Genomic DNA, 11,837 nt, shown 5'->3' on the forward strand with positions numbered 1-11,837 from the left:
AACAGAAACTTGCAACTCCTCCTCCCTCTATGTATATGTGTACAAAGGCTAGCAAATTTTCTAAATGATAATGGGACAATTATTTAAAAAGAGTCAATTCTACCATGAAACACAATTACCATACATTGATATTAATCTCAAACCTTCATATTAAGGAGGGCCCCTTTTTTGGTTAATGCGCTAGTAAAAAAAAAGCGGCTTCCTCGGGTGATTTATGAGTGCCACAATGTGTTTGCAATGTGAGGCCATTATCATACAGCTGTGGAGTTCCTCCTCTCAGTCTTCTTTATCTAAAATAAACACAAAAAACAAGGGGCAAAACGGCACATGGTGCGTTCAGGCCCTTAAAAGTGACTTGAATTTCCCACAGCCTAGTGTTTTTCAAGATTTTCCATTATTTCTGATATCAAGCTGTGAATTTACTGACATTGTCGACCTATAGGTTTTCTATACTTTATAATATTATAGTAAATTACTACAAATCTTTGTTTTGTTTAGAAATTCACAATCTGCTAATCACTCTTAGAAATCTGCGTTTCAATACGATCTCCTCCAACTCTTATGTTGATGATATTCCAAGCAAAAAGAAGGTAGGGATGAAAGTGGGCGGTGTTTACTGATGCACGGTGTCTGGAATGACAGTACACTGCGATATATAAACTGGGAAGGACGTCAAACGTCCTTCACTGGGAGTCGCTAGCGCTGATGCTCCGCCAGACGCGCGCATCCCTGTTGGCAGCACACGTCTCGCATTAGCACAGCAAACTCGAACAACATCTGACCGGCACGATGGATGGGCAACATAAAGACCGCAGAATGACTCACTTGTGGATATTGACGTTACTGATATTAGTCTAATCTCTAGCCCTGGATAACTTGGTCTTTTCTAACTTCTTCTGGATACGGATTGTGGAGCTGGATCTTGTCCTACAGGCTTTGGAAGAAGGATTACATTCATTCCGATCACTTTATTTGTCATCACTCCGTTTTCGCGATCTCTTGGAATAGGACCTTTTTGCGGGAGGACAAACTGATTTTTTTAAGGATACGCACACCAAACTCTAAAGGATGGCCATTTGGTTAACTTCTACTCTCGCATTAGTTATAACATTATTTACTCAGGTATGTTTTTATCTTTCCAGTTAGGAATTCACCTGAAAAAAAAAACGTTGTGTCATGTTTCTGTGCTGACTGTTTGTGTCCTTTTAGGTTCTGGGATCAGGTGTGTTCGAGCTAGATCTACATCACTTTCAAAATAGGAAAGGTTTGCTGGCAAATGGACTTAGTTGCAGCATGACCGGCTGCAGAACTTATTTCACGGTTTGTCTGAAGAACTTCCAGACGGTGGTGTCCCCTGGAAAATGTATATTTGGCAAAGTCACCACACCTGTCTTGGGCACCGACTCCTTCAGCATCCAGCAGGACGCCAGGCTGCGTCTGCCGCTCAACGTCACCTGGCCGGTAAGAGCACCTGTTCTGCCGTGCGTACTAATGGAATAACACACTACAATTATGCACACACCAAATCAATAAGCGTTTCCCAGCAGTTAACTGAAGCGATGAGACAAAAAATGACCTTGTAAAGTACATTTGCTGAGAAAATAGTTAATAGCTTGTTTATGATCTAGACTACATAAAAATAACGCCAACCACTGCACTGGGATGTCATATGTATATAAATACCACGGAAATACACTTTTTGAATGTCATTTAAAACGTCATCCCTGTTTGCATAAAGAAAGAATATAGTCCGTGGAACTATGACACCATTTTCTTATTGAGATAAAGTGAAAAGTATTTATGTTAATAATGTTGGAACTCTTTCCAGGACCCTTGCATCAGATTTTTTATGAAACAAAAGTCATGCCATTTATTTATTTTCTATTTCTGGTAACGTCTGTTCATTAATGTGTCCCCACAGGGTGCTTTCTCATTAGTTATTGAAGCCTGGCATTCTCCTGCCGCGGAGCTACCTGGAGGTGAGGAGATGTACACCGTCTGCTCTCCACTAGAGGGAGATCTGCCGTGTGTAGCCCTCTCGACTAAGCACCTATCACGCATTTTAATGAAATAACCCCCACAGAACCTGTTACAGTGCTGACAAATTAATCTGGCATTTTCAGCATGATGGATACGGCTTTTTTAGGACGCCTTATGAGTCACTAACGGATCTTTACAATCAGATCCCTCCAACACAATTGCACTTCCCTTGTTTTATTTTTGGTCAGCATGGGAAAGTGGCTCAGATGAGAATACGAGGCCTTGCCAAAAATTCCCATGGTAGCCTTTTCCTGGATTTTACACCCTTTATGTTAGGTCCTTCATAACAAAGATGTTCACATGTGAAGGGAAGAGGGAGCTACTGTACAGATTGTGTGACAAATCACTAAATAAATAATTGTTAGATGTATCAAAAACATCATAAGATACTGTAACATAACCAACTCTGCAAATGTTTCTGCTTTAAACCTATATTTATATGCCTGCTGTGTTTTTTTTTTAATTCACAGATACCACCAACCCTGAATTCTTGATTAGTTCTTTTGCCATCCAACAACAGTTGGGAATAGGGCATGAGTGGTCTCCGGATGTACAGAGCGGGGCGCAGACGGAGCTAAGGTACTCATACCGGTTCATCTGCAAAGAAAATTACTACGGCCACACTTGTTCCAAAATATGCGCGCCGAGAGACGACCATTTTGGCCACTACACCTGCAAGACTGACGGGCAAATAGCCTGTCTACCTGGATGGAAGGGAGAATACTGCCAAGAACGTAAGCAAGAACAAAGACCCTACTTTTCTTTGTTTAGGAAAAGGGACACGGGGTACTTTGTAGGCCTTTATTTTGGTAGGCTAGATTTTGTTGTATGCTATTCAGCAGTGATGTTCTTAAAATAAGATGCGACGTGCACCTATTGCATTGTAAATTTGAGAAAACAAAAGCTACTACTGAGTTGGGCTTTGTTGTCTACACTGTTACATGGCCACGGGTGTGTGCGTGTTTCTGGGTGTGAGGCAGAGAGGAGCTATTAAGGTGCCATTTGAACACACTGCTCTCCGGGCGGTGGTCGGCCAGCAGCACGCGCCGGGGTTAATCGCGGCATTATCGCCCGCCACGCGCCACTAAATTGCGGACTCTGTTGTTGCGGTGGTGCAAAGCAGCAGCTGCACACGGGACTCGAACTGCCCACCGATAACAAAGGGGCAGCTGTCCTGCTTTTTTGAGAACAAGCATCTGCTCCGCACTAACCAGTCCGTCAACACTATAAACCCATGTAAAATCAATGTCACATAGAGGCGCAGCAAATTCTGCTTTCCCTTTGTTATGACCAGGTAACAGGTTTTATTGTGCTAAGAAAAAATATGTAAAGGTGATAAAAGCCGTGATTACAGCTTGTTTCTTTCTTTTTCTTTTTTACAGCCATCTGTCTTGAGGGCTGCAATGAAAGGAATGGAAACTGCACATTACCTGGAGAGTGCAAGTGAGTATTCATTTGTTAACTGTCTAAATAAATGTTCGGCTTTGTTCAGTGGCATCATGGGATCTACAAACTGCCAAAGCACAATGATCCGCATTTACAGTGATTTGAGTACTGATATGCATGAACTTATTATGTAAAACAAGAAGAAAAGCTTCTACAACAGTTTTTTAGGGTGCATTTTTCCTTTTAATTTTTTTAAGTAATATAATGCTAAAATATAAAAAGAAAACTATGTGTAAATACTGTATTCTTTCATTAGATTTTCTCTCTGTCAGGAGGCTTTTGAGTTGTTGTGAGACATGGCACAACATGAGTGTTAATCAGTGTGTGTGTGAGCCAACACAAATGCTGTACTGTTTACTGTATATGTGAACAGATGCAGAGAGGGCTGGCAGGGCCTCTTTTGTGATGTGTGTAAACTCCATCCCTCCTGTAAACATGGTACCTGTATAGAGAAGTGGGAGTGCACCTGCAAAGAAGGCTGGGGAGGCATCTTTTGTGACCAAGGTGTGTAACTACGCCTACGTCTTGGGGGAGGGGTCAAAATAAGAAAACTAAAAGGTTCAGTGTGATGCTTCTTTTTGGTTCCATTTAGAATGTTTCCAACTGTTTGTTTACAGATCTGAACTACTGCACCCATCACAAACCCTGCACCAATGGGGCTACGTGTATGAACACGGGCCATGGCAGCTACACCTGCACATGCCTGCCAGGCTTCACCGGGGTTAACTGTGACTCAGAGGTCAGGGAGTGCGATAGCCAGCCTTGTCAAAACAAAGGCCACTGCCTAGTGAGTCCAGAAGTTTCTCTCTCTCTCCTTTCCTACAACACGTGCTTTCCTGTTTTTGTTTTTGCCTCAGTCTGTCTGGTAGTCAGGGAGGATGCTATCGATTGTCAAGTCAGTAGATGTCCCAGTTCACAGACTGTGTACTGTAAATAGAATTCAGACTAAGGATAATGGGGTTCGTTGGGGCAGTCGTGAACAGGATATGATAAAAAAAACATCTGACAGGGAGCTTTTTGATAAACTTTATGTCTTTTCCCCTGCAGGACTCTGACAATGGCTATGAGTGTGTATGCCCACCGGGGTTTGAAGGGACATACTGTGAGCACAAGATGCTGACTTGTGCAGATACACCATGCTTTCATGGTGGGAAGTGCAGAGAAAGGGAAAATGGGCATAGTTACATATGTGAGTGTCCAGCAGGATACACTGGACGCAACTGTGAGAAGAAAGTGGATAAATGTACCTCACTGCAATGTACAAATGGTAATATATCATTCTGTCAAAGATAATTCTTCCCTTTTGGTTTATTTGTGTTAAAAATAACATTAAACACACCTGTTTATTTTTGTTTGTTTGTTTTGCACAGGTGGACATTGTGTGATCCATGGTAACCTCCGACAGTGCAGCTGTCGCTTAGGCTTCACAGGGCTGCGCTGTGAGATCAACATCAATGAGTGTGCTGGGGCCCCCTGTGCAAACGGCTCCACCTGCATAGACCGCATCAATGATTATACCTGCACCTGCCCTCCAGGCTACACAGGCCGCCACTGTGACAAGCCCACAGACCGCTGTGCCTCTCAGCCCTGCCTGAATGGAGGGACCTGCACCACCGGAGCCAAAGGCCAACCTACTTGCATGTGCCCTACCCATTACAGTGGTCCCCATTGCCAGGCTAGTGACGTGCCTTTAGACAACACCTCAAGTGACAAAATGAGCTTGGCAGGCATCAGCTTAGGAGTAGGCCTGGTGGCTGTTCTGGTGCTTTTCTGGATGGTAGTGGTGGTAATACGTCAAGTCAAGAAGCAGAGAAGCAAAGAGCAAGACTCTGAGATGATGAACAACATTTCCAAGGTTGACTTTCAGAAGGAGAACCTCATCTCTACTGTAGAGTTGAAAAACACCAATAAAAAGATTGATTTGGAGGTGGACTGTCCCAGGGAAAAGTCTAATCACAAACACATCAACCATTTCCACCTGGACTTCAAAACCTCCAAGGGGTACAAGGATGAACTGTCCCTTCTGGACAAAGATGAAAACTGTGAAAAGACAATAGAAGACAAAAAGCATTTGAGTAGAATGTACAGGTAAGTGCACATGGAAAGATTAAATGATCTGTTGTATTATGTATGGTATGTGGTAGTATTTTAATACATTTATGATCTCATTAAATGACACTTAGTACTTTCATTTAACAGTAAAAGGCCAGAGTGTAGGATATCAACAACATGTTCTTCCAGAGATTCGGTGTACCAGTCTGTCTTTGTAATACAAGAAGAGAAAAATGAATGCATCATTGCAACTGAGGTAAGCAGGAGCTTTAATATTAACTAGAAACAGCACCTCCTTTTTTGTTATTTCAGATATTAGATTTATTGCTGAAGCAGTCACCGAGTACTTCTGTCTTTTTCCTCCAGGTATAATAAGATATTTTTCATCATCAACATTGGATTTCTGGTGGACTGTTTACAAGTGTGAAGAGACTGGGATTTATTTAAATGCAAGTTGCTGCTCTTAAAAACTTGATAACTGGATGGAGCCGGTGTGCTCTTCATATGCAATAGAACTACTAAACCTTGTGAGAATGTAATGACTGAAAGAGACTGCAAGAAATAATGAGCAAATCTCACTTGTGGGTGATTTTGACTCAAACCCTTGCTTGCTCTGCCCAAGTTCATCCAGTGGCAACGGGCCGACATGTATATGCCTGCGTGTTGATTAGAAGCAGAGGACTATCTTGTTGTCCTCCTCTCCACTTCACTGCAGTAACCCACAATCAGTAAAACAACTTACTGCCAATATATCTGTGGATGGAGCTAGCCTTTTCTACTTTTTGTGACCCGCAATGTGCTATGCAAACAAAAATCAGCATTGTGCTACATCAAAAAGGGACAAAAACTACTGAAAACGGTTCATTTTTGAAAGATATTTTGGGTAATCGGTTTTGTAAATCTAATCCTATTTTATAAAGAATGTATACAACCTAGACCACAAAGCCTTATATATGTGTTTCAAAAAAAAACTTTGTGCCCCGCCTTATCTTGATTCCTTTGCACAAAAAATCAAAACAATGCTATGCTATAGTGCCATGCAGGGAAACTCATGAAAAGGCCTTGCTTTACCTTATGCAAGGTCACTCTAAATAAAGAAATACACAAAGAGACTATCTTACCAAGGATGCCTTCAAAGGAAATTACAAACCAATAATGTTATTTTACAAGATTAGTATTCCATTAGTAATTTAAGAATATGAAGCACTGATCTTTCTCTTTCTGTTTTATAAGATTATTTTGTATATACTGTATATTTATATGTTAAGATTAGAAATATGATTTGTACATCTGTTTTTAGGTTGATGCCTCAAAAAGATGAATTTATTTTTGAAGTGTTGGTGTTTTGTTTTATTTTATTTTGTGCTATAAAAAGAATCAATTAATACATATCTGGTACACAGTTTGTCTGTTGGTCTTCAAGTGGTTGAGTGTACATGTGGTCAAACAGAAATCCTAATTTAAATGTTATTCATTTAAAAATATATATATATTTGTGTCAACTGGTGTGGAGATGGCTTCATTGTCTATAATATTAGGCCTGGCATTTCTAACGATGTCTAATGTCCACAACATCCGTGTCAGTGTAATGTGAACTCAGTGTGCTAGCAATCAGACAGTGGACAATCTTTTAATTGGCAATAATGTAAGGAAATACTGAAAGTGACATATTTTTTAAAAATCTGTATGTGAAAATAAAGAGTCCTTGTGGTCCTTCTTCTTAAGTGCCTTTCTGAAGTGCTGTTGTATTTTTAGATATTATATTTGGAAAAATAGAGCTGCTAGGTGTATAGCGCTAAAGACTACATATGATAGTAATGATCTCTTATGCTCCCACTGAAAGCTGAAATAAGGAGGGGATGGCGTGAGATCGTCCATCCATACATCCATTTTCTATACCACCTAGTCCCAAACGGGGTCACGGGGGGCTGGAGCCAATCCCAGCCAGCTGCGGGCGAGAGGCGGGGTACACCCTGGACAGGTCGGCGTGAGATCAGAGGCAGAGAAACTTAAAAAATGATGACACACCAATCAACCTAACCTGCATGTCTTTGGAAGCCGGAGTACCCGGAGAGAACCCACGCAAGCGGAGAGAACATGCAAACTCCACACAGAAAGGTCCCGGGCGGGGCCCGAACCCGGAGCCTTCTTGCTGTGAGGCAACGGTGCTAACCACTGCGCCCTGTGCAGAACAACTAAAAGGCTTAAAGCACAGATCAAATAGCTCCAGCTTTCTAATGGTAATGTGATCACCTGCTGGCCTGTCATTGATTGTTTAAGACTCAAGGATACAATATTCCTGCATTTTAAGTAATACAATGATAGGCTATGTGCCCCTGACCATGATGTGAAAAAATAAAAACGGCAATTGTTAAAAGAAATACAGAAATATCGTTTGAAACAAAGCAAGTCGAACTCTAACCCACTGTTTCCACAACGCTACACTTCTTGTATCTTCATCATGTTTCCCCTGATGAGATCATACCGGTATGAAGTGTTGGACTAAAATGACTCTGATTGGTTTATCCACCCGCCCCCTGCACGCGACCGCCTCGCTCTGACCTACTGATCAACAAATACACGTTTGTTTTCCCAGAGGTGAGAAACGGACTAATCAACGGTTACACTTCCAGATGATGTTTTGACGAAACTGGGTATGATAACGGACGCTAAGCTGTGTACAGGACTGCATCAGATTTAGGTAGATCATCTTGTTTTAGCACTTTATAATAGTGACAGTAAGATCTTTTGGAATGTATAGGGGGGTAAAAACCAGATACCCGAGAACCGCTACAGGTGATAGAGACAGCACAAACGTCATTGTCTCATTTCTCAAACAGTCAAGTGATAAAATGAAACATCAAGATTTAATAGAAAGAACGAGCAGTCTGTGGATATTTGGATATGGCTCCTTAGTGTGGAAACCAGATTTTACTTACAAAAGGAGAAAAATCGGCTTCATTAAAGGATACAAAAGGCGCTTCTGGCATGGAGATGAATTTTATCGCGGGAACAAGGGAAAGGTGAGATTTGTAACTACACGTGCCTCTGAAACAATAATTTACTATTATATTCTCCCATTCAAACATTTTCTCATCCCTTTGAGCATTTTGGTAGTTAGTCTATTAATTCATCTGTTTGTGGTATATTTTATTAAAGTATCAAATTTGTTGTTAATGTGTGATATGCTGAGTAGTCCTGTTCTCACTGTGTCCATGCTCTTTACAGCCAGGCAGGGTGGTCACCCTAGTGGAGGATCCAGAGGTATGTGTGTCCTTCCTCTGAAACTAACCAGTCAGTGTTAATACTAGGCCTATATACTGTATGAGAGGTGAAACGTCTTCTACCTAAAATCAGGTCCAGATGATTTTTTTCTACGTTTTTTCAGTGATCACTTATCTGTGTTGGCACGTTACTTGATTGAATTTTCCCATATGTTGTACTTGACATATATACTGTAACAAACACGTACACAGTTGCCGCTACCAAATGATGCTAGCTCCTGTCCTTTACCTGTTCTCCTCTCAGGCTTGCACTTGGGGAGTGGCCTATGAAGTGACGGACTCGCAGATTGAAGAGTCCCTCCAGTACCTGAACATGAGAGAGGTTGTGCTGGGGGGCTACATAACAGAGAGGGTTGAGTTCGTGCCTATGGAGAAGGGCAAGGGCTCCCTGTGGGTCCTTGTCTACATCGCTACCTCTGACAACCCTACCTACCTCGGACCGGCTTCGGACAAGGAGATCGCTGCTCAGATCGCCATCTGTCACGGTAACGCAGGCCGCAACATTGAATACCTGGTCCGTCTGGCGGATTTCATGAGGCTCTACTGTCCAGGGGAGGAGGACGAGCACCTCTTCTCTATTGAAGCGGAGGTTTTGAACATTTTCCGTGGATGAAACATCCAGACCAAAAATCCCTTCTGCTGGGAAATATATGAGACAACATAAAACACTCTGTAACATGAAAATGTTATTATACTAGATAAAAAGATGAACTCTTGCAGCACATGTTTAAGGGGACTTGGTACTTAAAAACGAAATATCTGATTTGGTTTCAAGGAAAATAAATAGTGGTGACATTTTCAGCAGTTAATGGGTTTCAGGCTGTAACACAACTTAAAGAGAGTCTCATGTTACTCAGCACTTTACTTTTGACCTTCTCACTTTGACATTTTTCCACTGTCAACTGTGTAAAATGTATTTAATAAAAACAACTAACTGTACAGCTCCCTGAGCTTTTAGACATTGTTTGTGCATTTACAATGTATTGTATATTGTTCTAGAAAACATTTTGTGGAATTCTGTGCAGTTCTTGAGTTTGTGTTGCAGCAAGCAGGCTATAAAAACATTTTCTTCCATGTTGCCAGGGTCTTTAACCTCTTACCAGCCACAGTAGTGGGTCCATCTATTAACATTCCAGTTGTGCAGCCAAGCTTTGCTCAAACTCATAAAACTTTACTTTAAAATCTGGTTTGGATCAGAGAGACGTGAATGGACTCCATTACGTTGAATATGTCAGAGTCAATTACATGCATTTAAAGTGATTAACAAACAAGTAAGCTATTTCATTTGTTGTTATTTTGATAAGATGCATATTGACATATCTACCCAGTGTAAAGAAGCCTAAATAAGGAACAAGGAAGACCAGTGGTGCCAACCTCATGAGTGATCTGTTTATTCAGTTAGGAGTGCTGTTTATGCCCACTCAGCTGTGGAGCCACACAGAAACCATGGAAGGCAGCGTGCTTATCCACTATAGACAGAACATGTATGGGCAAAGCTGGGAGGTTGGAGAGCAGATAGTTGATTTTCTTTACACTGAGAACTTTGATCATGTTGTTGTGATGTGTGCAAATGAACAAGCCCATATTTTAAGTGTACAGTTCCTTGGCACACTGCTCTGCTTTCCTTAAAAATATGCCCAAAACTAGGTAGGAGTCCTGAGTTGTGAAACACAACAAGGGAACATGCAGTTCTCAGAGAGCTCTCCTAAAATAAAAAGACATGGACAGGATCCTGCTAATGCATACAGTAGTGGCTGTTCTGTGTGATAAAACTGATATACTGAGGAACTGTTTGTTGCTGAATGACCATTTAAAACGTTTCCTACACAGCGCATTAAAAGCACATACTGAGACACAGTGTTTTGTTTTCAGTAAAACAAATGAGATCATCCAAACAGACAGACAGCAGTGAATTACCAACACAAATGTCTGTCTGTGGTGTCTAACAGCATGATATTGTGACACGTGATACAAATCCTGGTCCAAGCAGGTCAAAACAATGACTCCTGAGTCAGTGTGTTCTTTGCCTCCCACATCCTGCAGTCATTTGTTTGATTTGTTTATTTTCACTACATTTGTTTGTTTCCTTTTTGAGTCCCCACTAAAGACTGAAAAGATTTTCCCTGATTTATTGATAATGTTACAATGATCTATCATCAGGTTTTTCTTCTTCACTGTCACCTACAGTGATAAACTAGGCACGTCCATCCTCTCTACCCATTTTTCTTTGTGCATGATACAAAAACACATACTCCTTGTCAAACTGTAAGAATAGAGATGTAGAAAAAAATTACAGCTCCCAAACATATGCTGTTCTATAAGTATTATAATTTATTGTACAACTCACTCTGGCTCCTCTCAGAGCTCAATCAACAAATGTCCCTTAGCACACAGTTTTGGGGCTTTGGAGAGGTGCAGAGGGAATATGAGACCCTGTTAAAAGATACTCATGAAGACAGGTGCAAACATCCCCAAATGTGTTATGTCTGCTCGGACACGGAAGTGAGCGAGCAAAAGGATAGACGGACCCAGGTAGCTGACTTCAGTGCAAACAGTGCTTATTTATTTACAGTGTGACAAAACAAGAAAACAGGCAGGCCTAGGATGATGAGAGTAACCGGGTGTCGATCTGCGGCAGAGAAAACAGCCTGTGGTGAGATGGATGGGGGTAGGCCAGGCTGCGGACACTCCTGTGCTGGTCGATGTGGAAACAGGGGTAACTGAGGAGAAAGAAGGCAGGAGTTTGTACAGAATGTTACTGGTGACCGTGCATCGACCTGAATGGTGAGACTGGAAGGGCAGAGAATCCAAGGTCCGGAGAAGTAGTCCGAGGAGGAAGATAACAGCAGAGGAGGAGGAGTGTGGCAACGGGGAGTACTAAAATAGAACTGGCAGGAGCAGCGGGAAACAAACAGTCGAACACAAACAACGAGAGTAAGTGCCTGAGAACGAGAACAAACTGGCAAGGGAGTGATAGGTGAGCGGGGTATAAATAGGAGTAGAACTAATAAGGTG

The 11,837-nt window shown here is 41.7% G+C and overlaps 2 protein-coding genes across 2 annotated transcripts; both read left to right on the forward strand.

Moving 5' to 3' along the window:
* The first annotated feature begins 703 nt into the window (after nucleotides 1-703).
* On the forward strand, nucleotides 704-7,231 carry LOC109967954 (delta-like protein 4). The gene is made up of 11 exons (XM_020613886.1): nucleotides 704-1,122; nucleotides 1,210-1,461; nucleotides 1,922-1,979; nucleotides 2,511-2,774; nucleotides 3,423-3,483; nucleotides 3,860-3,990; nucleotides 4,104-4,273; nucleotides 4,534-4,753; nucleotides 4,857-5,574; nucleotides 5,686-5,794; nucleotides 5,905-7,231. Exons 1-11 carry the CDS (start codon nucleotides 1,069-1,071, stop codon nucleotides 5,908-5,910), a joined length of 2,043 nt encoding a protein of 680 aa, XP_020469542.1. The 5' UTR covers nucleotides 704-1,068; the 3' UTR covers nucleotides 5,911-7,231.
* Nucleotides 7,232-8,006: 775 nt separating this feature from the next.
* Nucleotides 8,007-9,746, forward strand: LOC109967976 (glutathione-specific gamma-glutamylcyclotransferase 1-like). The gene is made up of 3 exons (XM_020613931.1): nucleotides 8,007-8,561; nucleotides 8,767-8,802; nucleotides 9,067-9,746. The coding sequence occupies exons 1-3, from the start codon at nucleotides 8,292-8,294 to the stop codon at nucleotides 9,433-9,435; spliced, it is 675 nt and encodes a 224-aa protein (XP_020469587.1). The 5' UTR covers nucleotides 8,007-8,291; the 3' UTR covers nucleotides 9,436-9,746.
* Nucleotides 9,747-11,837: the final 2,091 nt, after the last annotated feature.

Source organism: Monopterus albus, unplaced genomic scaffold (genome assembly GCF_001952655.1).
Source record: "Monopterus albus unplaced genomic scaffold, M_albus_1.0 scaffold140.1, whole genome shotgun sequence".
NCBI lineage: Eukaryota > Metazoa > Chordata > Actinopteri > Synbranchiformes > Synbranchidae > Monopterus > Monopterus albus.

Coding starts and splice junctions, on each gene's coding strand:
- LOC109967954 (XM_020613886.1), top strand. CDS start 1,069: ATGGCCATTTGGTTAACTTCTACTCTCGCATTAGTTATAACATTATTT. Junction 1,462..1,921: donor CGCTCAACGTCACCTGGCCG/GTAAGAGCACCT, acceptor GTGTCCCCACAG/GGTGCTTTCTCATTAGTTAT. Junction 3,484..3,859: donor ACATTACCTGGAGAGTGCAA/GTGAGTATTCAT, acceptor ATATGTGAACAG/ATGCAGAGAGGGCTGGCAGG.
- LOC109967976 (XM_020613931.1), top strand. CDS start 8,292: ATGTATAGGGGGGTAAAAACCAGATACCCGAGAACCGCTACAGGTGAT. Junction 8,562..8,766: donor ATCGCGGGAACAAGGGAAAG/GTGAGATTTGTA, acceptor TGCTCTTTACAG/CCAGGCAGGGTGGTCACCCT. Junction 8,803..9,066: donor CCCTAGTGGAGGATCCAGAG/GTATGTGTGTCC, acceptor TTCTCCTCTCAG/GCTTGCACTTGGGGAGTGGC.